Below are 26,565 nucleotides of genomic sequence, written 5' to 3' on the forward strand. Positions count from 1 at the left end.
CTGTATCCACCCATGGTCTCTGATGAAAGCTTGGCTTGGGTGTCCATGTTTGTTTTGATTAGGATGCATTGGCTTTAAGTAATAGTAAATCCCAACTGAAATTAGTTAGGTTAAGCAATAAAGAAGGTAATTATCAGACATTACAAAGAGTTTAGGGATGAGATGTCTGCAGGTGAGGAACATAAGTTAGCACTGTTGAAGAACAGACATTCAACTGTGTAAATCTGAAGATCTAATAGGCTTTATTCAACCATTGTTAGTGAGCTTATGTTTAGTGACAGAAATTTTTGTGTGGGAAGCTCGCATATGTCCTGGAATGTGGGTGCATATGTATGGAGTACTTACTGTGAAGCTCTACAGTTTCACTTATTTCAGACAATTTTTTTCTTTTTCTCTTTGACAATTAAAACAATATTTTGCTACATGATTCATAAATGTATTTTAACAGTATATTTTCTTTATGTTGGTGTAAAATAGACATTAAATACATATTTATTCAGTGAGTGAGATTCAAGTGAACCTTGAAAATATATTATGTGCACAAAACTCACTTTGGAAGACAATAAATTCAATGCCAATCCTTAGGTTCAGATAAAGGGGAGCTACCTTCCTATTTGGAAAGAGGATGTTAAAGGTTTGTTCCTCTGTGGAGGAGTCTCATGTTCAGTTTCTTTTTAGTTTCCATTCCATGGCAACATGAATCAGAGCAGGGGACTGGATACCGTCAGCTGTAGGGCTCACGGTAGTATCTTTACTCCTTGTCTGTCCTGCCCTCTTCTGCAAGCCACACTCCTCAGCAGCTCTCTGAAGCTAAACTTTCCATTATAGGAGCCCAGCAATTTCCTTGAAGGGACTGGGGACTGTTGCTTCAGAAAGGCTTTTCTTCCACATCCAGGAGGGAAATATACTTAAAGGGAGGGGAGAGTTGAACCATTTGCCATTAATGATGATGACTAATTGATACTCTGTAATCCTTTTGTGAAATAGTTTCTAGGTGATTAAAAGCAGAGTGAAATTAGTTTCATTTCTTTTAAAATCTTATCTCCCTGCAGCTTTCATATATACACATGATTCTCCCTATTACCCTAGTGTGGAGAAGTTATTTTAGCAGGTGTTTTCAGTCAATTCAATGTGCTAGGCATAAAATTACATTTTCTTTTCTTTTCTTTTCTTTTCTTCTTTCTTTCCTTTCTTTCTTTCTTTCTTTCTTTCTTTCTTTCTTTCTTTCTTTCTTTCTTTCTTTCATTTTTTCTTCTGTTTTTTTCTTTCTTTCATTTTCTTCTGTTATTCTTCCAGAAGTTGAGAAGTCTCTCATTCCCTAGCACATTCTGGTTCAGAACCAAAAACTATGGAATTGACCTTTTCCCTAATACCTACTTCAACCATAAACATAGAACAAAGAAAGACATGTGTCACACAAAATAGTTAATGTTAACACACAATAAAGGGGAGGTTAACATGTAAGAAGAGATATCTAACAAGCTGATAGCTTGGTGGGAAATACGAAATGAAAAAGGATTTTTTTTTAAAGCTGACATTACCTCCTAATATGGGACAAGACATGCAGAGAATGGCCATTGATTGTTCCTTTGTCTTTTGTATTGATTTTGCTGATCATCTAGGGACTTATTAGGAGGTGCTGTTGAGATAAGGGGATCATGAGGACATTTGCATCCTGGAAGCTTCTACTTCTATATCAAATGTCTGCAGAATAACATTTTCACAATTGTTCTTTCAATTGATTTCCAAAGTTAAGAATTTCCTGGTTTAGGGACATCTGGGTGGCTCAGTCATTTAAGTATTGGACTCTTGATTTCACTTCAGGTCATGATCTCAGGGTTCTGGGATCAAGTCCTGTGTTGGGCTCTGTGCTTAGCTGTCTGCTTGAGGATTCTCTCTTCCTCTCCCTCTTCCCCCTCCCTGCACTCATGCTCTCTCTCTTTTTCAAATAAGTAAATAACTCTTTAAATAAACAAAAAGAATTTCCTGGTTTAGTATTGGGTTTAGAGACTGCCAAGATTTGCCCATTACTATTATACATAAGCAGATATTTACTTCTTTAATGTGGATGGACTGATACTCTCAGTTATGTGGGGGAATGTGGAACACTGACAGCTGCCCAGAACTGCTGTGGTGGCTACAGTGGAAGCCTAGAAGCAGTGCACTGACTGCTCAAATTTTCAGGCTTTGAACCTTGCTTTATAATTAGTAATATACAAAGTCTTACTTAATAAGGTCTGTTTCTGTTGCTCTTCATTTCTTCCTGAAGATCCTAGTTTCCATCTGGCATCATTTCCCTTCAGTTTGAAGAACTTTCTTTAGCAATTATTTTGTAGTGTGGATCTGCTGGTAATAAATTGTCATGGTTTCCTTTTATCAGAAAACTATAGTTTGCTTTCAGCCTTGAAAGATATTTGAGCTGGGTATGGAGTTTTAGGTTAACAGTTTTTCTTTCAGTACCTTAATAGTATCATGGCACTGTCTTCTCGTCTTCCTTGTTTCTTTTTGATATTATCCTATAAGTCCCCAAGGTTTTGTTTTTGTTTAAACTTCTTTATATTTGTTCTTGGATAATTTCTATTTATCTGTCTTCAAGTTAACTGATGATTTCCCGTCATCTCCATTTTAAGTTTGCATATTATATTTTTAGAAAGTTTCAGATTTTGTATTTTCAGTTCTAGAGTTCCTGTTTAAAAAATAATTTCTACTTCTCTGCTGAGATTTCCTATCATAATGAAAATTCATTATGAGCACATTTTCTTTTGTGTGTTTGAGCATAGTTACAATAGTTGCTTTAAAATCCTTATCTGCTAATTCCAACACTGGAGTTATTTTGAAGTCCATCTCCCTGATTGCATTTTTTATGAAAAATGGGTCATGTCATGTGCAAGTCAAATAATTTTTATTCTATTCCATATGTTGTGAATGTTATATTTTAGAGACTCTGGATTCCATTATGTTCTTCCAAAGAGTGTTGAATTTGTTTGTGTAAACAGTTGACTTGCTTATACTCCTACTACAAACTCTGTGTCTTGGGAGCATCCCAAATCTCCATGTAGTTTTTTATACTAAAGTGGCTATTTGTAAGTTAGCCCTGTACTTGTATAGTTCAGGATTTAATCAGAGATTTAGGGGAAAGTTTACATACAAAATTTGTACATTACCTCTCTGGGTCTATTACAAGAGTCTCTTCTCATTTTATGATGGCTCTGATTTTTATGAACCCTGTTCTTTGATTCCTCAGGCTATAAAGAATGCAGGTTTTCTAACAGAGCTTTAGATGCTCCATGCTGCCTGACTTTGGCCTTCATTTGGGCCAGAAGCCACCAAAATGGGAAACTTGTCTTATGCCTTTTCTTTCTTCCAATTGTCATCTCTCCTCCTGAATATGCCTGTCTTTGTTTGCTCTTTGGTGGCTTTGGGTGGTTGTTTTTTGCATTTAGTTTTTTAAACAGAGCTTATATTTGTTATGTATAGGAGGGTTAGGCTGGCGGGAACTTTCTAAGTCATACTAGAAGGTGATTGTAGACCCATGTATGATCTGTGCTTCTCCCAGTTTTTCCTGGCTTGGGGGTATTGCATGGTACAGAACTTATTACCAAAGCTATTCTAGGGGAGCTCAGCTTCTAGTATAACTTAGAAAGGTGATTTCTTTTCCATCCTTGGTGCACAATCAGTGGCACATTCTGTTTGGTGTTTGTGGGCTAGCAAAGGCAGTATTTCTATTTCTTTTATGTAGTGAGCTCAGTTCAAATATCTATAGGTATGGCATCTGATGCTTCCCACAGGAGGTTAAAATACAAACAACATGATGCATATCTAGTGAAAATCCCCTTTGAGTCATGTAGCATCAACTCTCACCCATTTTGGGAGTTGGCTTTGAGTTCTTTGTTCATTTCTAGCACTTGTGAGTTCTTTCTTAATTTCCATGCTCTATTTTGGCTAAAGATTAAAAAAAAAAAACATGTTATTTGGTTTTATCCAGCATTCCTATGTGTTTGAAATGGCTGTGAGGTGGGGGTATGCTTTCTGTGTCAACTTAGCTTGCTGCCTTGACTGAGAGGCATCTACTGGGACTCCTGATGATCCAGGTGTCAGTTTGCCTAGCTGCTTCTGTCTGAGGTTGTATGGGAGGGAGGCTCTCATCCAAGAGGAACATTCTCCATCCCATTCCAGACTCTGCCCAAAATCTTGTCATAAGCTCCCAGGAGGCTGAGACAAAGGGCACTTGAGGAATACCATTTGTGTTTGATATTTATTTATTTATTTATTTATTTATTTATTTATTTATTTATTTTTAAAGATTTTATTTATTTACTCATCAGGGACAGAGAGAGAGACAGAGACAGAGAGAGACAGAGGGAGAAGCAGGGTTCTTGCAGGGAGCCCCACGTGGGACTCGATCCTGAGGCTGCAGGCCCTGGACTGAAGGAGGCGCTAAACCACTGAGCCACCCAGGCTGCCCCCTGTGTTTGATTTTTAAATGTCCTATACAAATATGTTGAACCAGGGTTCCAGGACCGCACTGGGGCACTGAGCATCTTCTGCTTCAGAGTGACTTTTTTTTGTCCATGTAGAGCCCTTTTTTAATTTTGGAGACAAGCTTTCTTCTCTTTTGTTGCTAAAGCCTTTTTTTTTTTTTTTTTTTTTTTTAGAGATTTTATTTATTTATTTGAGACAGAGAAAGAGAGAGAACATGAGTAGGGAGGGGGTTAGAGGAAGAAGCAGGTTCCCTGCGGAGCCCAATGTGGACATGGGGCTAGATCCTAGGACCCTGGGATCATGATCTGAGCAGAAGGCAGGTGCTTACCAGGCTGAGCCACCCAGGCACTCCCTTCTGTTGCTGAAGCCTTAACCTATGTGCCATGATCCAAGTGTTAGTTGTTATACAGACATCTGCAGTCTTCCTCCCAGATCTTCCTGCAAGCAGATCTCCCACATGGTGGTATCTTCTGTTGTGGGTAAATTCCCAAGAGGTGGGCGTATAGCTTCCACTTTTCCTGCCCCACCTCCCTCTTCTCTGTCCCTTCATTTCCCCCAAGGAAAATTTCTATTTTCTTTCTAGACACACAAAATATGGTAATTAATTTATTCCCTTCAAAGTTGTCTGAAATTTTACTTCCCTAAAGAGCTTGCTGTGGGATTGGCACATTTACTGTAGCAAAAAGGTTAAAAGAAGGAATTTAATTTGCTCCTTTTCCCATTCCTTCTGGCTGGTGGGTGGAGTATTCACCTGGGATGGGTATACCAATGGAGAGAGATCTGAGAGGGCTCCAGGTCCCAGCCCCAGCTTGGGCAGGGGAGGGCAAGAGAGGGGAGGGGAGGCGAGGGCAGGTGAGAGGAGGGGAGGGGAGAAAAAGCCCGAAAGCCTGATGATTACATAGGCAGGCATGTCTTGCTGGCTGTTCACCACAGCCCTAGTACAACTTTGCCTCTGTCTGCTCAGTCTTCCTCCTTGTCCCCATTTTTTTTAAACAGCAAAAGAGGAACCAAAATGGGAATGTGTTAGAAAGACAACCACTGCTTTAAACATAGTTAATTCTAGCTATTTCTGATGTCAGAGCCTCTCAAATTTCAATGAGCATACAAATTACTTGAGGATCTTGTTAGAATGCAGATTCTGATTCAATAACTGGGACAGCATGGAGATTCTGCATTTCTAACAAGCTCCCGGTAATACCCAACGCACTGGTCCTTGAGTAGCAAAGGCCTACGGTTTAGACGTATAGCCATGTACTAACATCAAGAGGAGGGCGTCTGGGGCCGGGGGCAGAAGCCATGTGAGATTTTTGTGATGCTTCATGGTCTCTGCCACAGTGGGACAATACCAGTGGAGGCATAGAAGGAATGAGAGGGCATGAGGTCTTCAGTTTGGGGTTGATGTCTTGGCAGCAAAACTGTACTTTTATATACTTTCATAAATCTAGTCTTTGCTTGGGTGTGATTCCCAAGGGGGAAAAGTCCAGACTGAGAAACAGAAATCTCTATGTGACCAGTATGTGTCCTGGAATTTTACCAGTTTTAAATTGATGTATGTACATACTTAGGCCAGTCTTAGGAAACAGTACAATTGCATCTGTTAGGAATACAGCCAACTTCCAGTAACAGAAAATCCAGTAACAGTGGGGTTGATTGGTTTCACATAATGGGAAGTCTGAATCCTTGAGTAGTGTGGCATTACCTCTGAGTTCTTTTTCTATATGCCTCCAGAATGTGGTTCTCAACCCTGGCCAGACCACCTGGGGAGTTTTAAAAGTTCTGATGCCCAGATGACTGCCTAGACCAATTAAATCAAAATTTCCAGGATTAGGACCTGGGCATCAGTATTTACAAAATCTGTCCTCATGCATGTAATGACCGAGAATCTCTGCTCTTGGCCTTGCTGCCACACGGCTTCCTCTAGTACTTTTTCATCATGGTTTTAACAATCTCAGCCTCTGGCATTAGTTTAGTGCCTGACAATGTTACTACCAGCATGTGATTGTTTGGCCTCTCCAGCATGGTTCCTAGATAGCTGCTACAGCCCCACTTGCTCACTGCATCTGCATTCTAGGCAGGAAGAAGGGAAGAGGGCAAAGACAGGGCCCAGACTTCCACTCACATCTCATGGCTGGAACGGTGCCATGTGGCTTCTTTTGCTAGGACAAAAGTGGCTGGAAAAGTGACTATTTGAGCTTTTCCAGCCTCTGTAGCAGAAGCAGGCAAGAGCAAAGAGGGTGGGGAATGCTATGAGGTAACAGAACTTGTGTAGGTCTTTCAAAATGTTTATTTTCAATGCAAACATAAAAACTACAAGTCCCTTACAGAAGATGAAGAAAAGTAGAATAGAAGAAAGTAAACTTACCCAAGTCTCAGCACTTAAAGACCAGGACTGTTTATAGTTTGATGCGTTTCCTTACAGATTCTTGTCTGTTTCCCTCATGATTCAGGTCATAGTGTATTTACAATAATCAATTTTACCCTTTCTTGTAACATGAAATGATGAGAATTTCTCCAACTGTTAATGACGATTTCTTAAGCACAATTTTATTTTCTCCATTATATTTCATTATGCTGGCATGCTATAGTTTAACTTCTCTCTGCTGTTAGGATCGTTTTTGTCCCTTTTCTGGCTTTATAGAATTAAAAACAACAACCCTGCACTGAACTTCTTTGCACCTTCAGCCTTTTGTTTCCTTTGTTCTATGTATATCTTTTTTTTTTTTTAATTTTTGATGGGGGAGGGGAAAAGGTAAAAAAAGTTGGTGTTTGCTTCAAAATGCTTTCCCAAACAGTGACGATTCATTTTTATTCACATCATTGTGGATGAACACTGTACTTCAGGCTTTCATGACAGTTTGAATTCAAGATAATGTGTGTAATATGTGTTTTTCTGAAATCCACCACATTCATTTGCACCTATGAGGTATGTTCCTTGTGCTCTTTTTCTCAGATGAATGGTATTGGCATTTTGGTTTCAAGAACAAATAAAAAAATCACAAATACAAATAACCTGTATTTGATTTGGGTCGGACTAATTTACTAAGGAAACATTCAGCAATAACAGTTTCAAATATTTAAAGACTTAGTGAAACTGCAATGAATTGAGGGACTGTTGGTTCTAAGAACTAGGCAACCATGGGGACTGAGGGAAGAATTTTAAGTCTAGATACCACGTTCAGAGCCAAATGTCAATAATCTCCTCTTCATTTTTGCAATTATCTATAAATAAAGTAGAAGGAGAGGATAATTAGAATTATCTGAATAATGTTAAATAATAAGTACACACAGAAGAGGGAAATTTTTTTTTTCCACTAAGTTTGCCACTCATTCCACTTCAATAAAATCCTTGTAAGGAGAATAACAATTTAAGGCAGAAGACTATATTGCTGCTCTTCAGAACTTCTTAAGAGCAAAAGAATGTAATCTTAGTTCTGGTTAACTTCCCTGGTTTAAACTTAATGGTTTATTTGAAAATGGGTTATTTTGTAACCTGGACCTCTATGTTATACCTTCAAAAGCCAAAGAGGGAAGTAAATCATATAGAAAGTCAGAAACTTCACCAATACATCTAGACAGACATTTGCTGGTGGTTTTTGGTATCTAAAACCTCCCCCCCCCATCACACACATGCCCTTTTTGTAGGCACAGCCCTGGCAGGAGTGGGAACCTGCGTAGTACACAGGATTTTTTTTTTTTTTTAACAAATTCTCCAAGTGGGGAACTTATTCTTTCCATGTGGATTGAATCCTGATTTTTTGAAGTCAAGACTTTATTTTTGTTCAGCTTTCTTCTATCACTTTCCATAGTATTCCTTGGACATGCACAGATATGTGTCTGGAATGATAGCATTATCAAGTTTCTTTTCACATTCTCCGTACCCCAGTCTTCCACCGATGATTCCCTTGGCAGGACCACAGCCAGGCTGACTTTCTCTCAGCAGATTCCCAAGAATGGAACTACTGGGTCCCAGGGAATGAGCCAGGTAGTCTTGCTGTGTGTTGCCATAGAGGCTGTGAGGGTCATCCCGACACCAGCTCTCCAAGAGCCTTCATCAGGTTCTCTCCGTTCTATGGGCTGTGCCCCTCTGCAGCCAGATGGGAGTCTGTCTGCATGACAGCTACTGGTGGGAGGGCTGTACCAGTCCTCACAAGAAGATGGTCACGTGCACTCACCACTGACATTCAAAATATCTCTACTCATATTCTGACCCCTCACTCCCACCCCTCAACATGTTTGCTTGCAGAGGGGCATTTTTGTTTTTCTCTCTCTAAATTATGATTTAACTCCTAAGACTTGGGCAAACACTCCCAGTATCATAAGGGGCTGGCTGGGCAGCCTGTGCCCTGTTAAGGTAGTTTATTCACCCTTCAGCCTCACTCCATCATCCTTTCCAGAGCCATTGCCATGGCAACTGTCCTCCTTCGGCCATTAAGTATGGGTGGCAAAGTCCTACATGCTTAACATGTTTGATATTTCATCTTTCAAAAAATTCTTTGGGGAAATTCAAGTTGGCTTGTTGAATTAAAACAAATAAGCTTTTTAGAGTCAATGAGGACTAAGGGCGGCAGCTTTGATAACAGGGAAAGATTGGAGTGGCCAAAAACCTCAGACCAGCCACATCCAGCTCTACTTGACACAACAGGGGAACAGGAAGTCTCTATAAGGTTAGTGGAGACTGACTCAGACTCCAGTGTTGGGGACTTCAACCTAAGATTAGTGCTGAGATGGCGTTCCTTGGCCCAAACCCAACCTCAAGGACCTCTGAGTGGCTTCAGCTGCCACCACTGAAGGATTTCATCTGCAGACAGGGCACTTTGGGGACCCTGGGGTTTACCTGCCCTTTGGATGGCATCATACCACAGTCTTTTCTGGTTCGGAAGCCCTTAAAGCACACACACGTCTCATAGCACACTAAGAGCTTTCTGAGGTGAATGTGACAGCTCGGAAGGGATCAGTTAGCCTGGTGTTCTCCATTCCCACCAATTGTCCACCATTTACAATAAATTTTCTCTTGTTTGACATTATTTTAAACATGAGAATTAAACATTGAATTTACAGTATATTGTTTTAGGTACTATGCTTCTTGGATTCATAGGCAGATACCTTTTTCTTTAGATTCCTTCCTTCCTTCCTTCCTTCCTTCCTTCCTTCCTTCCTTCCTTCCTTCCTTCCTTCCTTCCTTCCTTCCTTCCTTCCTTCTTCCTTCCTATGTATGTATGTAGTTTGCCTATTTAGTGAGATTCACATTGGCATAGTAGAAAGAGAATGAGATGTGGAGCCAGACAAACCTTGGTTGGAATCCATCCCCAACCAGAAGCAGCCACTTTAAAAATAACTTTGGATTCAGTTTTATTATTCTAAACAATTGGCATATATCTTTGGGCATAAATATTTATGATTATTTCCTTAGGGGAATTACAAAAAAGAGAGATTGCTCCATTAAAGAACAAATATTTTTAGCTTTCTTTTACATTACATAAAAAATTATCTTCACATTCCTCCAAAAATCTAAGTTGACAGAACAAAATATGATGTTTTCTATGAAGGGAGTTGTATGTTTCTTGTCTCCACACAGGACCTAGCTCCCCCTGAAAGGCTCTCTATGGAAGAAGTCTGTTTTCTTCCAGCAACCCCTATGATAGCGGTGGCTAAGAGATTTCATCTTCTTTGGTCATTAGGTAGTAGTTGCTTTTATTATTGAGTATTGTGGTGGTATGCACACTAAAACACATCACTGTCAGAACTTTTTTTTTTTGGTACCTAATTAAATACTTTAGTGGCATTTTGTCTCCATGATACAGTATCTTGCACTCAATATTAAACCAAAAGGAAACTGTTTATCTTCAACATTTAATACTTTTTAATATTCGCTTCATATTAATTTGAGCTATTATAAAGAGAATAATCTCTTTCTTTTTAACCTGTGGATTGGTAGGTATAAAAAATCAGCTTGGCTTCAGCTTGAGGAATGAAATAGTTCAAAAGCAGTTCTGAGGCACCTGCAATGCCTAAGATTTGAAAAATCCAAGAAATTATGGTTCCTGCTGAGGATCCTGAAATATAACTGGATATTTGAGTGTGTGTATCTGTGAGTGTGCATTTGTGTGTGTGTATGTGTGTGTGTGTGTGTGGTTGCTGACGTATGTCTGCAAGATTTGCGCTGCTCACTTTGAAAGGTCGTAGATTGGAGGTTAGTGGAGTGAGATCAAGATTGTTGGAGGATTAGGGATGAAATCAGTAACACCCTAAATGCAGTACTGATGATCACAAGAAGTTAATAAAAAAGTAATGTGAATTATTGTGATTGATCCTTCAAGTTCACATAAGCTGGTTGCCCGTGGAGTCAGGACAAGAATTTCAAGTTTCTGATTCTGAGTCCAGTGTTCTCACCAGTGGAAAGCGTCAGCGTGAGATGCCAGGTCTTTTGGAAAAAACTGTGCCTATTGCTGTGTTTGACCCTGTGTAATGTCCTGTGGAGGCAGGGCAGGGTTGCATATTACTCTAGAAAAAGCTACAAGAATTGGCCACCCCATGGAGACATTGATTAAATTTCCTTTCTTTTGGACATCAAGGTGGTGACAGAGGAATACTCAGTAGTCATCAGCTTGAGATCCCCCAGGTGATTTTTATGGATAATGGCGGTGAGTCATATTTTGAGCACATATGCTATGATTTGATTCATTTATGTCTTTGCATGGGAGTCTTCAAAATGCCCCTAATCTTAAGAAATCTAATTTAAATGACTCAAAAGTCTATAACTGAGGATAGTTTTCTACTAGCCGTTTTTGTAATCCCATTTGTTTAAAATTGAATGTAAAGTTTTTGCCATTTTTAGGTTTAATTATCCATTTTCTGTGAGAACTAGAGTAATCTCTCAGATCCTTCCTCTCTGTACTATAAATACTATGCTATTAGAAAGGTTGAGGTTGTGCCTCTGAAGCTTGTTTCGACATCAGGCAACCAAAGGGGTAATAAATGAGGCAAAGCAATGAATTTGCCCAATTTCTAAGGATTCTGGGTCCATTGTGTGTACAACAAATTTCTATATTTTGGCTGTGGGACCCAGGCTTGGCTAAGCTAAATACCACTGCTCTGGTTGTATGAAGATGTTTAGGAGTGGTTATGTGACTCAAAGAACCCAATAAGTTTTATCAGGATTTTTTTTTTCTCCTACAGTTATCAGGAAAGAGATACTTCCTTTTGGCAAGGTACCCTAGCTGAAAGATGGCATATGCCTAGAACTATGAGCAGCCATCATTATTATCCTGTGGGGACATCCTGCCTGGGAAGGAAACCAACCGAGAGGAAAGCAGAACTGAGGTGCGGACAGAAAAAAGTAGAATCTCAGTCATATCTCTTGATACAGCTATGCCTGAAGCCAATACCCCAATACTTAGGGATGTCCCACTTCCCTAAGTCAATTCCCTGTTTGTCTTAAAGTTATGCAAGTTGAGTGTTCGTCACTTAAATAGGTCCTTTACTTGCATTATTTCATTATGCTTATTATCCCCACTCTGTAGAAACTGAGACTCAGAAAAATTAAATACTTTGCTCAAGCTAACACAGCTGGGAAGTGGTGGCCTGAATTTGAGATTGGGCTGTTCTGACTCTATAGCTCATGTTTTTCCTTAGCTTGATTCATCCTCGGTGAGTACAGCTAATGAAGCCGGTGAAGCCAGACCTTGACAGCCTTAAGAAGACAGGCGTTGGCTCATGGGCAGGCCAATGACATTAAACGCTTCAGGCTGGTACACTGAGGGTCAGACAGGCTAAACATGGTCCTTGGATCCCATGCCCCATGCCTGGCTGCTCTGGAAATCCCCTTTGATTCAGGCTTCCCACCTTGTAGGAACTAAGTGGGTGGGATCAGATCTCCTTGGCCTCCCGGCAACCAGGCTACTGCCGAGTAGACAGATGCTGCAAGCAGAAACATTCCAGATGATGCCCTCAGCTTTGAGGTGCTAAGACCCCCCCCTCTATGTCTTGAAGCTTAGGACAAAAGAGCAGGAGCTGTTCAAATGTGAGATAATAGTAATTTTAATATTTAGTTCACAAAACATGCAGGTCAATAGTCAATGCATATACAATAGGATAGAGAAACAACAACAAAAATTAACGAAGCACAATCTAACTACATGGAGGCTTGCAAACAATGAAGTGCTGGTTAGAGAGTGTGCTAATTAAAAACCCAGCTGAGCCATACCTCAGTGCCTCAGATCTGACCAGGGACTTTCTGGTGGTAGGAAAGAGAGCTCCTTGTGTCCATGGCCTTCAAGTCAGATTGTGAGAACTTTTACAGTCTCCATGTCCTGGATTGCTCTGTTTTATCTTCCCCCATTCCTGCTTTTTCTTTTTTTTCCCTTTTTTTCTTCTTCTTGAATTATCTATTCCTCCTTTGTCCCATCTGAGACAATGAGTTCCATGAATACCCTTATCTGATATAGCCTAGAACCATTGCTGTCTCAGTAAGAAGGGTCTCTCTGAATTTGTTTTGGCTGTTGCTGAATAAAATTCTTCTCAGTTTAATGGGCTGTGATCTGGTTTTTCCCAGACAAACTGTCCAAGCTGAAGACCCCTATGAATAGTCCCCCATCTTCCTGGAGGCCACTTTCATACGTGCTATTGGTGTAAGGACTTTTTTCCCCAAATAATAACCTGATGGTGAGATTCCCGCAGTGTCATTGCTGCTCTCTGATTAGATAGTTTTGAGAGACTGCCCTTATTTTAGTTCTCAGGAGACCTATTCTGGCTCTGGTACTGAGATGGAATTCTGGTGGCCTGGAAGGAGTTTAGCCTTTCTGCAGCGTGATGTGAACACGGGGAAGGTGTGTGGCTGCCAAGAGCTTTCAGTTCTTGAACATCCAATGGTTCAACCACGGTAGGTGAATTTAGTGAAGGGAAGAGCTCTCCAAGTAACAAAGCTGGCCACAGTGTCAGGTAAGTGCTACTGTCAACTGACAGTGACCTCTAGCCATGCAAGTGTGCACCGGGGGTCACGTGATATAACATTATATTTAGGCTCATCACTTTGTTGTTGCTGTTTTTTGAAAGAACTGGTTTCAACTCATTCTCTAGGTTTCATCATTTGGTTTTTGCTGTACTTATCATGTATAGTCACAGTCCTGGAGAGCTCAAAGGGAAACAATTAGGATCAGGGAACATTTCATGGAATTTGAACTGAAGTGTGTTTTTACAAAGTCAATATAGACAATATCAAAGCTATTATTTTTTCATTTTCTCCTATTCGTGTGCAGGGGTGAAGCTAATTCAGAGACAGTGTGTCATTTCACTAATCTATTATTTATTTTAACTACATTTAGGATATCAAATATATTCAGATTACCCACAAATATCCTCTTCTCATTCTTGTAGGGATACTTTCTGGCCCGTGACAGAAAGAGGACCTGCAATGGAGAGCCCAGAAGACCCCTGGGGCGTCTTGCTGGAATTAGCAGAGGCCAACAAAAGCAGAAAGCTTTCCTTAAAATGAAATCGCTTCAGTCCAGGTAATGTCAAGATCACAGTGTAAGAAAACTCAGATAATGAGCTGGAGACATTACAAATATCTTTCCCTATCAGCTCTACTTCAATCAGTGTTTATTAGTAGCCAAGTAGGCTGGGGAGGTTAAAATCAAATAGTAGGAAATGATGTCTTTTGATGGACTCTCCTTTTTTACTTTCAGAATTGTTCTGGGGGATGAGTTGGGAAATAGATCATCGATGAGCTATTGTCTGATAGGAATTCAAACCACATTCTATCATCAGATTAGAAAGGTTAAATTAAAAAAAAAAAACAGAGGATTGGAAACTGTGAACTGTAGCATCTAATTCATATCTGATAACTCAGCTGTTTTTGTGATGGAACATTAGAAACACAGAGACAGTGGCCCAGACCATCTGGCCTCCTTCCGGATGAAATCAAGGTTTTTCTTACTTTCAACTGTGAGTCAAAAGCAATAAGGAGTCGAGGTAAAATTTCCTTGTTTTTCAAGCGAGCTCTAATTGGGGGGTTCTTCTGCCCATGCTGAGGTGCCTTGGAATGCTACACATAGTCGTACTTGGAGGGATGAGATTGCATCTCGTCCTCTGTGCGGGCACCCCCATCGTATATCTTCTTGTTTTTGCTGCTGGGCCCAAAGCCAGTGCTGGCCTTGAAGCCTCCTGGCTTGTAAGCGACATTGTGGCCTGAGGCATGATAAGACACGGCTTTGTAGCTGAGAGAAAAAGAAACATTCCATGACCACAGATGTATTTGGTAAGAAGGCAACCCCCTCCATTTACCCTGGGATGTCTCCTTTTTAGCACTGAAAGTCCAGTGTCCCAGTAAACCCTTAGTCCTGGGCAAACTGAGATGGTTGGTCACCTGAGGCTTTGAGACACTGGTTTTTCTGCTCCTGCACTGGAGCAGAATTTCTTGCCTTGTATTACAACTGATGATTAGCAACTAGTGAGTTCCCTCTGTTAATCAATTAAAATGAAGCTGAACCCAAAACAATGTCCATTCATATCTGATAACTCAGCTGCTATCTAATTTATATCTGGTAACTCAGCTGTTTTTGTGATGGAACATTAGAAACACAGAGACAGTGGCCCAGACCATCTGGCCTCCTTACTGGTGAAATCAAGGTTTTTCTTACTTTCAACTGTGAGTCAAAAGCAATAAGGAGTCAAGGTAAAATTTCCTTGTTTTTCAAGTGAGCTCTAATGCGGGGGTGGGGGTGGGTGGGTGTTCCTCTGCCCATGCTGAGGTACCTACGAGAGCACTATGAGGTACTATGAGAACATAGTTATGCCAAAAAAAAAAAAAAAAAATTCACAGAATTTGTGAGCTGGAAGGTACATACACAGAGCCCATCTCCTCTAACCTGCTCAGTTTATGGATGAGCTAATAGAGGCCCAGAGAAGGGAAATGACTTGCTGGATCAGGATTGGGATTTAGGTCTCCCACCTGCAGGTCCATTTAGGGAGCTATAGTGGGGTTTCTCTGCAGTAGTACTTTGGCATTTTGGAACAGATTCTTTTTTGTTGTGAGGGTCTCTCCTGTGCATTGTGGAAGGTTTAGCAGCATCCCTGGCCCCCACCCACTAGATCCCAGTATCACTTCCCTCCCTGCCCCCACTGCCCCAACCACCCAAAGCTGCAGCAGTCAAGAGCCTTCAGTTGTCAAATATCTCCTGGTGGGCAGACCTGCTTGCAGGTGAGAACCACTGAGTTACAGAATCCTGAAGTCAGAGGGAACCTAGGGGAATATTTTTCTCCTCAAACATGATCATTTCTAAATCTGCTCAGCTAAGATGTTCCTATTCTGTTCTTTAGGTTCCCCCAAAAAGAGAAGGTCCAGGATCCTTTAGTTAATAAATTCTTCCATAAACCTAGACTGATCATTCTGGCTGCAAATTATACTTTAAAATGGACTCGGATGAAATGTCTGATTGCACTGGGATGGGGAGACTCACTTGCTTTCTTCAGGAACCAGGCCCCGGCAGGCGATGCACATCATCACACCCCCAATTAGTGTGAGGCCTCCGGCGACCCAGCCCACGAACAGAGCTGAACCAAAGGTGTACCTGAGAGGGGAAATGAGGCTGTGAATGTGGGCAACTCAACTCTCCAGGCTCCACCCACGGCACTTAGCCACACCCATCCTCTCTGTCCACTCTTTTGGGTTCCACACCCATTCCCACCGGTACCGTTGAGCACACACTCATTGGGGTCACAGGAAACTGAATGAGGTGCCCTAGAGAAGAGAATTGGGACTGAAACTAGTCAGCAAAACAGCAGAGGGATTCTCAGGCCCCTAGCATCACTCAGGCATGGAATTAATTATAAGTCTCTAATCTCAGAGAAACATCTCTGGAAATCCACCTTCCTCCCTACTGGCATTGGGGAGTGTCTTAAAGATTTGGCAAGAGGAATTTGAGAGATGTGGAATCAGTCTGGAGTTATTATTTCTGAAGGAATTTGGCCCTTTGAGTTCTTCCTGTGGGCCAATAAGCTTTCATCTTATGTAATTCAAGTACCCTGGTAGGCATCCATGCAGGTAGGAGCATTATCTTCAGAAAGAACTAATGTGAAGTGACCATTCATTCTTTCATTCATTGTTTACACATTTGTTCAACATGTATTTATTGAGCTCCTACTATGTGCCCAACACTGCCCTGACACTGGGACACAAGGGTGAACAAGACAGACACAGACCCTACTTTCCTGATGCTTCTGTTTCAGCCCACAGTGGAATCTGAACCTGTGATCATCGGACTCCAAAGCTGGTGCCCTTCCCCTAAGATGTATGCCTCCGTGGGACTCGTTACTTCTGAGCAAGACTGCCTGAGAACAAAGTGTCCAGAGAATAAAATAATTCTGATTCCAAATGGACTTTTGTGGATGGTGGAGACCATGACCAAAAACTGATAGAATATCAGTGGGTGTTTCCGTGTTAGCTGGTAACTTTCCCTTCATCTCCAAGAGCCCCGCAGAAAAGGAGAGCTCAGCACAGTGGATACCTGCCCTTAGAGGCTTTCCCCTTGTGCTCATCAAGGAGCGTGGGGCTGTTTGTGGAACACCATGAATCACTGGTATGTTAAAAGTCACAAACTAAGAACACTATACCAGTAATTGAAAGACAGAAACATGTGTGCAGACCTATGCAACCTAGGAAAATAAGATACTTTCGATGTGCTTAAAAAGTGCACACATTTTGGTAGGATCAAAGTCAGTGATATAAGCCTGATGACCAGTGTAATGTACAGGGCAAAGCTAGCACACTGAGCTCAGGGCTTGAAAAAGTTCTGGGAGGGCAGCCTGGGTGGCTCAGTGGTTTAGTGCTGCCTTCAGCCCAGGGTGTGATCCTGGAGACCCGGGATCGAGTCCCATATTGAGCTACCTGCATGGAACCTGCTTCTCCCTCTGTCTGCGTCTCTGCCTCTCTCTCTCTCTCTCTGTGTGTGTGTCTCATGAATAAATAAATGAAATCTTTATTTTATTTTATTTTTAAGATTTATTTATTTATTTATTCATGATAGATATAGAGAAAGAGAGAGGCAGAGACGCAGGCAGAGGGGGAAGCAGGCTCCATGCCTGGAGCCCGACGTGGGATTCGATCCTGGAACTCCAGGATCGTGCCCTGGGCCAAAGGCAGGCACCATACCGCTGAGCCACCCAGCGATCCCCTAAATGAAATATTTTAAAAAATAAAAAGTTCTGGGAGAAAATTTATCTATAGGCTATCTTTATTTCCTTGGACTAGGAAAAGATAAGACATTTGATTTGAGGGCTGTTGGCTTGGGGTGAAGAACCCCATCCCACTCTCTTGGTCCTCCCCAGTGTGGCTAGGGGTTTAACAGCTGACCTCATCCTGGGGCTCCTCCTGAGCGGTCCCTGGGTGAATCTTCTGGGGGGGGAGTCCTGGCCCTTCTGCCCTGGCACAGAACCCCTGTCCTTGATACTCCTCTACATGGTTGAGTGACTGCATAATGTTAATGACAACAATCACTACCATTTATTGAGCCCTTACTGACATTGTGATGGACACTTTTACCACAATTCTATTTAGCTCTTCCATCAGCTCCATTTGGTGGGATTTATCACTCCCATTTTATAGATGAGGAGAGTGAGGCTCAGAGAGGCTAAGGAGCTTTTTCAAAGACCCAGGAAGGAACTGCTGGAATTCAAATACAGATCCCTTTGCCTCCAGAGGCCTCATTGTTAGTCATTAAGCTAATACTATCTTCTGTGCATGGGGAATGAGGTCCCCTCCTTTTACTTAGATCCTTTTGGTCAAGGTTAGCAAACCTAAATACCTAACTGGGACAGCTATGAAATTTAAATGAGTGAAGTGGGCTGGGTATGAGAAAATATTTCACTCTCTTAATTCTATTATATGGGGAAAAAGCCCCACAAGCATAATGATAAATGACCTCAGATTTGGGACATTTGAGTGGTTGGGGCTGTGATGAACTAGAGAGGGTGAGTCCTTGTATCTGTGTCAGCTAGAGACTGTTGCCATAGAGGGCCCATTACTGTCAGATTGGATTTTTTTTTCTTTTTTTACAAGAAACTGGAAAAACAGATTGTGTACATAGGTGTGCGCACATGCACATGTGTAGTGTGAAATATCCTTGTAGCAAACACTAATGATGTTCCTCCCAGGTTCCCTAGGTTCCTTTACCCATTTCTTCTTCAGCTCCTGAGGTCTTTGCTTTGCCTGCAGTCTCCACATCTCCCCTGGAACTTCTGCTTTGGTATAGCTACTGGAGCCATTTTGCCTGGTGCACAGAAGCTGACTGGTGCTAAAGTGTGAAAGTTTGGAGTCAAGTCATCTCTGAGGTGTGCTTCATGCCCCACAGCTCCTCAGGATTGGGCTGAGTCCCAGCCTTCATTGCACCCGCTTCTCTATCCTGGGTGCCCCACCCCCTTCCCAGTCTCCCCTTCCGTAATAAATCACTTGCACAAGGAGTCTTGGATCTGTTCCTGAGTAATCCAACCTATGACACTTCCTATTTTTAAAAGTTGATGATTAATTCAAGATATAAAATGAAATGTTTAGGCTAATATAAAACACTTCGCAAGCTGTGTATAACCTGAAGGCAGGCAGTTTGTAGCTCAGGTTCTCAGTATCGCAATAGCAGAGGAGGGGATACCAGAAAGTGCCTTCAATTGACTGCCAAGAAATATCTTTCTTGGCAGCTGTGCTGTTCTGTGTGATTTCTGGGTAGAGAGGATGAGAAGACAGAAAGAAAGGAAAAACTGCTGCCCATCCATGGAGGAAGACATTCAGGAGGTCTCTCAGAATCCTATAGTCTTGATCTAAGGACTGAAGTTAGCTGTTCAAGGGACAGGGTAGTTTCTAGGGAGATGATGTGGGATAATGATGCAGGGCATTAGTGCTGGGTGCCAATGGGATGGGTGACTCCTCTGGGCAGGGACAGTGATACTAAGCATCCAGATACTCCAGATAAGATAGCTCTTCTGAGTAGGCTGACCAACCATCCTGATTTGCCTATGAAGCAAGAGTTTCCCAGGATATGGGACTGTCAGTGCTAAAACTGGTAAAGTCCCAAGAGAAGCAAAATGAGTTGGCCAGCATACTTCTAAGTTACCCTAGTAACCAAGAGACCATGGGAACATCACAAAGGAGGATGAGGGGAGATGATGGGAATCACTTCCTTTCATTCTTGAAACAAAGCAAGAACATGGATGGGGACTGGAGTCCCAGGGAGCCAGAGAGTAACGGATTCATTGCATCCTCACCTCCTTTTGTATCCCTCGATGGTGTGGCTGGAGAAATACCAAGTGTATCCACTCCAGAGATGTTGGGTCACTTAGATATTATATTTAGATCATTCACAGAACAAGATTTTTCTTCTTCAAAAACTCACTGCTGTTTCTTACAAATATGTCCTTTTGAAATGGCTAAATGAATATGGATGTTAGAATTGCTCTTCAATCATTTAAAAGTTCTACTCTCCTTCAGATACCAAATTATAGTGTGGTTTCATCTCCCTCAGTTAGACCAAAACCTCCATGAGGATGGGGACTTAGTCTTATTCCAAGTACTCAGAACATTTCCAGACCCACCGCAGGTTCTCCATACATTTGTAGAATGAATGCATGTATGAATGAGAGGAAGAAGCAGTTATACAAGGAAGAAACATAACATCACTCTTCTCACATATATTGCACCTTGCTCAATTCCACTCAACCTTTCACCTATCCCTAGCCAGGGTCCCATCATGGCCTGGAGATGCAGGTTGATGCTCATTTACATGCCTGGCCTAATAGTGCCTGTTTCACTGCCTCCACAATGGGGCCTGTGTAAGCGTGTTAGATAAATACTGTGAACTGTCGCTGTATTTCAATGCAAATGTCAGCTCAGCCTCAAGTCATAGTACCAAGGATATTTCACTGAAATGAAGTTTATGAATTTACGGATCATTGTTGATTTATGATATGGCATGGTTGCCTCTGATAAATTTTTGCTATTTCAGGCACTGACAGTCACATTAGGCATATGTGTTTAATAGGATTTTTACAACAATATTCACTACAGAATACTAAGATTAGATTAGGAGGTTACCTGGTCTGAACGGTCTGCACCATCCCACCCAGGCCAGTGTACATGTTAGCTGTAGACATCCAGAAGTTAGTAACCAGCATGTTGGCAAATACAGATACTCCAACGATTGCACAGAGACCTGTTGGCCAAGAACAAGAAAGCTCCATAGTCAACTTTAAAGGGATCACGATGTTTGAGGCAATGTGTGCTTAAATGAGTTTAGATGAGCAAGCTGAAGAATATTCCCTTTCTTTTTTTTTTTTTTTTAAGATTTTATTTATTTATTCATGAGAAACACAGAGAGGAGAGAGAGAGAGGCAGAGACATAGGCAGAGGGAGAAGTAGGCTCCGTGCAGGGAGCCCGACGTGGGACTCGATCCCGGGTCCCCAGGATCACGCCCTGGGCCGAAGGCAGTGCTAAACTGCTGAGCCACCCGGGCTGCCTGAATATTCCTTTTCTATAACAGAATGGCTAATCCAAGCACTGATTATTGAATTCCCACTATGTGCTAGACATTATGTTAAGTGCTTAGACTCTCTTATCTTTCTAATTGTGGAAGGATTTGTATGTGTGCAGAAAGAGATTTTCCAGCATCTTGGGACAAGGGATTAATAATACAAATATTTTGGGCCTGGTCCTTTGATGGTGTCAAGTGCTCTTCCCTTAAAATCATTTTCTAGAGTCTTACCAAAATAATGCCTTTAGAGACTGAGTCACGTGACTACCTTAGGATTGAGAATCTCTTCTAATAAAGTGGTGTGGCAGCTGAGGGGGACCTTAACACTCATGGTAATTTTGTAGAGCACAATTGGGCCCTAATCTCAGATCTTGAATCCTAGTGTATAAAGCTCTGATCCATGTTCAAACTATGCTCAGTAGGGAGAAGCCATATTTTCTTTGCCAGAATGATTTTGCTTTGACATTCCCACAAGCACATTTGAGAGAGGGAACCCGGGCTCCTTGTTTACCTGAGATGATGAACATGATCCCAGAGGTCAGTGTCATGTTGGCTTTGGCGGAGTCCTCCATGCTGCCAATGCGGATGCACTTCAGGGCAAAGATGGATACTAGGAGGCCGATGGCACCCAGAACAATGCCCACGATCATCAGGGCTCGCACTGCCTGCAGCATGGCTGTGGGACAATGGACAAGACACAGGCTGACAGATAAGACCATCTCCACATGACTGATTAAGTTTTGGTTTAATGAAATAAAGCAACCATAATCAACCAGAACCAAATTGCTGAGAAATAGCAAGTCCATAAACTATGAACCTTGTCACTGCTAGGGGATGTGGAATTGTGAGAAATGCAAAACCACCATGTATAATCCTCTGATTGTTGAAGGACCTGCACACAGTTGTCTGTAGAATAAGAAAATTGTGGTGCTGGGACAGCCAATGAAATTTAGCTATTTCATTTCCTCATATTAAAGCTTGATAATCTGAGGTCTAGGTAGAGGAAATGGCTTGACAAAGGAGACATGAAAAATTATTGATAGAACTTACAGTAAAACTGTGTGGCTTTGACTTCTAACCCAAACATCTTTCTCCTCCAGTCTTTTCATATAGGCTTAATGCTTCATATCATTGTGTCCACTTTAGGAAAACCCAGTATTCATTTATAGCATGTGATGGAGCAAGGTTACTAGGGGATATAAGAAGGACACCATATTTTTGCCTCTTTCCAAAGGGACTACTAGGGTCAGGGTGAGCTGTAGGTTTTGGGTGTGTATAAAAGGACTGCTAGATCAATCAGAGGCCTTTCAACACAATCAGTTTATCAGCTATTCCTATCTCAGGAAGCAATGGAGACTGTAGGTCCAGCTAGGACTCTCCAGCCATGACCTCCCTTCCAGATATATCCAAAGTGGTTTTAGTGTATCCTTAATATGCAGTGACTCATTTCAACACTTTTTCTAAGCCCCTATGACTATTGCACAGGGATCACAGTAATTAATAGGTTAAACATGGTCTTTGCACTCATGGATCATGTGCCAAAGTAGGAAAAGACAGTCATTAAACATGCCCATAATGCATTTTTCAAAAGAAAGGCAAATGAATCCTTGGTGTTCTCCAGAGGGAAAGACCTCAAGCATGGGTATTTCTGGTAGAGAAGAACTGAAGAATTATGTGAAGTAAAGCAGAAAGCTCTGTCCTACCCTAGTTATCATGGCCAATTGCTATTTTTTGACTGAAAACTATTAGTGGCTTTTCAGGCGTGAGAAAATTTAATCCACAGAAAAAAACCCCTGCAATGTAGGTGATATGATTACCTCCATTTTATAGTTGAAGAAACTGAGAGAAGTTAAGGATCTTGCCCAAGGACACATATCAAGTGACAAGTAAGAGCCAGGGGTCAAACCTAGAACTATCTCAAAATGGGGTTACTTTTTCCATTACAGTACATTGCTGAGGTACCTAATCCTGGAAAAAACAAGCTGCCATCAATGTAAGGGGATCTGTAAGCACCTAAGAGAATGTATCCTCCAAACTTGGAGACTCAGCCATGAAATACCATCCTTTAAAATGGATGCTAAAAATGTATAAAGACATATTCTCTAAATATCATCTCAGGAATAGCCTGTCCCAGGAGATTATTTCTAAATGTGACTCTCAAGACAAGGAATCTCCTGGGAGGAATTTCTCTCTAATCTCTTCAGGAAGATTTCCATCTCAAATATGGCCAATATCACTGGAGCTGCCAGCTTATTCACTCTAAGGTGTGTGTCACAAAGCAACTAGTCATGATGGAAGAATTGGCAATCAATGAAGCATATTGAAAAAGGAGCAGTAGAGCATGCAGACCTCATTTAAGAGCCTTCTGTGTTGTCTGAGAAATGGAGGCCCTGGCAACTCTCTCCCTGTGTGGAGATGATGGTATCCAGCCACTCTAGTTCTATGCCACTTGATTCCAATTCTCTTCTCCCTGAAGAAACTTCTCTAGTGAAAAAAGAATTCTACATGCAGCCATCATCAGTCTTGGTCTTACTGCAACTATATTGGCAGGGTTAATATGTTGGCTTATGGTGTGGATCAATCTTCCATTCTTTCCTGGGAGAATTGAACTGATTAACATTGATATGTTGGGTTGCAGTTAAGTTTTCACGCTAGAGCCATGGTGTCCCCATTAGAGTGAAGAGAACTCAGGAAGGCCTTGGAGTGGCCCTTGGATCCACTCCTAATATAGGAGGGCTCTGGAGGGTCACCTACATTCCCTAAAGCTTTGCCCAGTGGCTTTGCTGGCCCTACAGGATACAGGGAGCAAACACTCTGTTCAGTCTCTTATTAACAAATGCAAGTGTACAACATCTAGTTGTATATTCATTTACATTTTTGTGTTTACATCCAGCACATTTTGGCATATGCTCATAATCATATGTTACATAACCATACAACTCATCCATGAAGTCAGTCATTCATTCGTCAATACTTTAAAGCTCAAATTCTCTGCAAAACCCTTTGTCAGATGCTGTAGGAGGTATAAAGTTTCATGAAAAATAATCACTGCCTTCAAGGAGTTTACAACCTGAGAAGATCATATTTCTACTGGAAATTCTGAACCTCAAATTTCTTTTCACTTTGGGAGTACTTGGCTAAGTAATAATAGAACCACTTTCTCATAGTTGCTCATGATGTGGTTTTAATTCTCTTTAACACATATAATTACACTACAAGCCTGGTTCAGGACTGCTATGGAAAGGACATTTGTGGGGCAGTCCCAGACTTCAGGAAATATCCTCCAGGCTATACTAATATGTATGTTACTATCAGAAAACTGGACATATGGGAAAAGGAAGGAACTTGACTTTCTCTCTATCTTGTCCCCATGGGCCTCTTGCGAACTTCAAATCCACCCAGAAGCCCACTGGAGGTTTTAAACATTGCTCTCATTCTGACATTTTAAGCCTTAAGCTATTTAGAGAACAAAATCATTTATCCCTTTTGAGAAGCACCTGGCAAGGCATCTGGTTAAAACAACCAAAAACCAATCAACCAACCAGCCAACCAAACAAACAAAAACCAAATAAACAATATTAATTAAGCAGGATAAAGGATGTCCCTTCCTCATTATACAAAAACATTACATTTCTCCTGGACTCTTGGCGAGGATGGGGTTATTGACTTTTCTGACTGAGTAGTTTTAATGTTTATTCCTGAAAACATATCACCAGGTGGCTGTGGCTGAGGCACATGGTCTTGCCTGACATTGCTGGATTAGAAAGGCTGTGGGCAGTTGCTGCTGCTGTGCCACGGCAGCCCCTGGGTATGGGAGCCCCTGCCAGCCTATCTTAGTCAGCCTTCGCCTCAGGCTCTCAGAGGCCTTCTTGCCTCTGCTGGGTCAGGTTTGCATGACAAGGCCCATTTTTTCCTGCTCTTTCTTGATCTCTGGATTTCTGATAAACACTGGTACCTACTTGGAACCAGGGGTCCACCTTCACCCTGAGTAGCTTTTTATTTCTTAGAATCTGTTTCTAGCTTACTCCTGCCCCTTTCTTTTAGCCTGTGGTTGGAAAAGACACAATACTGTTTTATATCTTGTGGGACCACTGTCCAAGTCCCAACCCTGAGCCTGGATGGATGGATCAAAGTCTTCCTTGCGCTGGAGATTCCTTGAGGGGTTCTTTTGAGAGTGGGAGCTATGATGGGGGTAAGTTCCAGGAAGTGGGAGGAAATATTATCCACCACTCATTGCCAGAAACTCCCTATGTCTAGTAATGACCATGGAGATACATGGAGGTGATCTCAACTTCCTTTCCAGCTGGAAGATTCTATCATATGAAGTTCTAATCCTTCATAGATGGGTATCCAGAGAAACTGCTCCCAAAGGAAGTAGGTTTCTCTTTTAGCCACTTTGTCCCTTATTTGCTATTCCAAGCAAGAGGCATATAGGCTTATCAGCTGATAACAGGTGAGTCAACGGCTTTTTAGACTGATTCCCCCCACCAAAGGTGTGACTACCGCATTCTTTCCAATGAACAATGAGGCATTATCGGGCTTGGAAGGGTGGGCAGGATTCAGGGCTGGCAGAAGCAAACAGAAAAAAGGGGAACTCCATGTTCCCTCCCTATTGCAAAATAGCGAATTCCCCCAAAGCAGCTATGCACTGACAGGCAAGGTGCCTTTGGATCTGGTTCCCACCCCTGGTTATACCTTAGCATCTCCTGGGGGAACTGTAAAGAAATGTTAGATTTTGCCTCCACCCTTAGAGATTTTCATTTAATTGTTTAATAACATAAAATTTCAAGGAATAATCTGGGAAAACTGCCCTCAAGAGGGCTCAGGAGGAGGTACTTAGAGTGACTCCACTCTTAGAGATTTTCATTTAATTGTTTAATAACATAAAATTTCAAGGAATAATCTGAGAAAACTGCCCTCAAGAGGGCTCAGGAGGAGGTACTTAGAGTGACGTGTTGAGAGGAAAGAGTTCCCAGTGGCTGACATCCCTGAGCTAGCTGGGGTGCGGGGATGGGACTTACGAGACAAGGGCCTGAACTTGGGGCTTTGTTGGTGGGGTTAGAGAGGACCCATACCTCAAGGTACAGTGTGACTTCAGATTGGAGGCAGGGAGGGCTGATGGAAAAGCATGATGGGGTCAGTTTCTTCCACCAGACATTGGGAAAAGACAAAAGCTGGTCTCACAAGATCATGAACATTGGATTTAATGTGAAACACTTAGCCACTAGTAAGGGAAAATAAACCAGCTGGCTCCTTTAGAAAAGATGCTGAAAAGCAATTTCATATTTTTTCCTTTATGGTTTTTTGTTTTAGATTTTGTAGAATTGTTTTCTGGGTTAAATATCATTTTGTTAAAACTCCCCATTTCCATGTATGTAAATATGATCGACAGGTTGATGGGAAACTCCTAGCTCTCCAGGAGCTGTTGTTTTTTCACATTGCAATCAAAAGGGGCAATGTGGCCAGTTGTATTAAAAAAGAAAAAGCAAGACCCTCAGTGCCTGCAAAGAGGTTGGAAACCAATGATGTGTCCAGAACACAGGTGGAATGGCGGATTGAAAGGAGAAAAAA

The 26,565-nt window shown here is 41.7% G+C and overlaps 1 protein-coding gene and 1 pseudogene across 3 annotated transcripts in view; both read right to left on the minus strand.

The window, feature by feature from the left end:
* Positions 1 to 7,724: 7,724 nt before the first annotated feature.
* LOC144294239 (cysteine-rich PDZ-binding protein pseudogene) lies at positions 7,725 to 8,888 on the minus strand (annotated as a pseudogene).
* A 3,613-nt stretch (positions 8,889 to 12,501) lies between these two features.
* CLDN18 (claudin 18) overlaps positions 12,502 to 26,565 on the minus strand; it is a 29,449-nt gene continuing 15,385 nt past the window's right edge. For 2 of the 3 annotated variants that reach the window (XM_077865013.1, XM_077865012.1), the window contains exons 2-5: positions 21,506 to 21,670; positions 20,558 to 20,675; positions 15,939 to 16,049; positions 12,502 to 14,696 (exon numbers count right to left, since the gene is read on the minus strand). In XM_077865013.1, coding sequence (XP_077721139.1) covers positions 14,525 to 14,696; positions 15,939 to 16,049; positions 20,558 to 20,675; positions 21,506 to 21,670 — 566 coding nt within the window. In that variant the 3' untranslated portion in view covers positions 12,502 to 14,524. Of the gene's footprint in view, positions 14,697 to 15,938; positions 16,050 to 18,451; positions 18,771 to 20,557; positions 20,676 to 21,505; positions 21,671 to 26,565 lie in introns of those variants that run through there. The other variant, XM_077865011.1, reaches the window with a different exon arrangement.

This window comes from Canis aureus, chromosome 22 (genome assembly GCF_053574225.1).
Source record: "Canis aureus isolate CA01 chromosome 22, VMU_Caureus_v.1.0, whole genome shotgun sequence".
NCBI classification, from domain to species: Eukaryota; Metazoa; Chordata; class Mammalia; order Carnivora; family Canidae; genus Canis; species Canis aureus.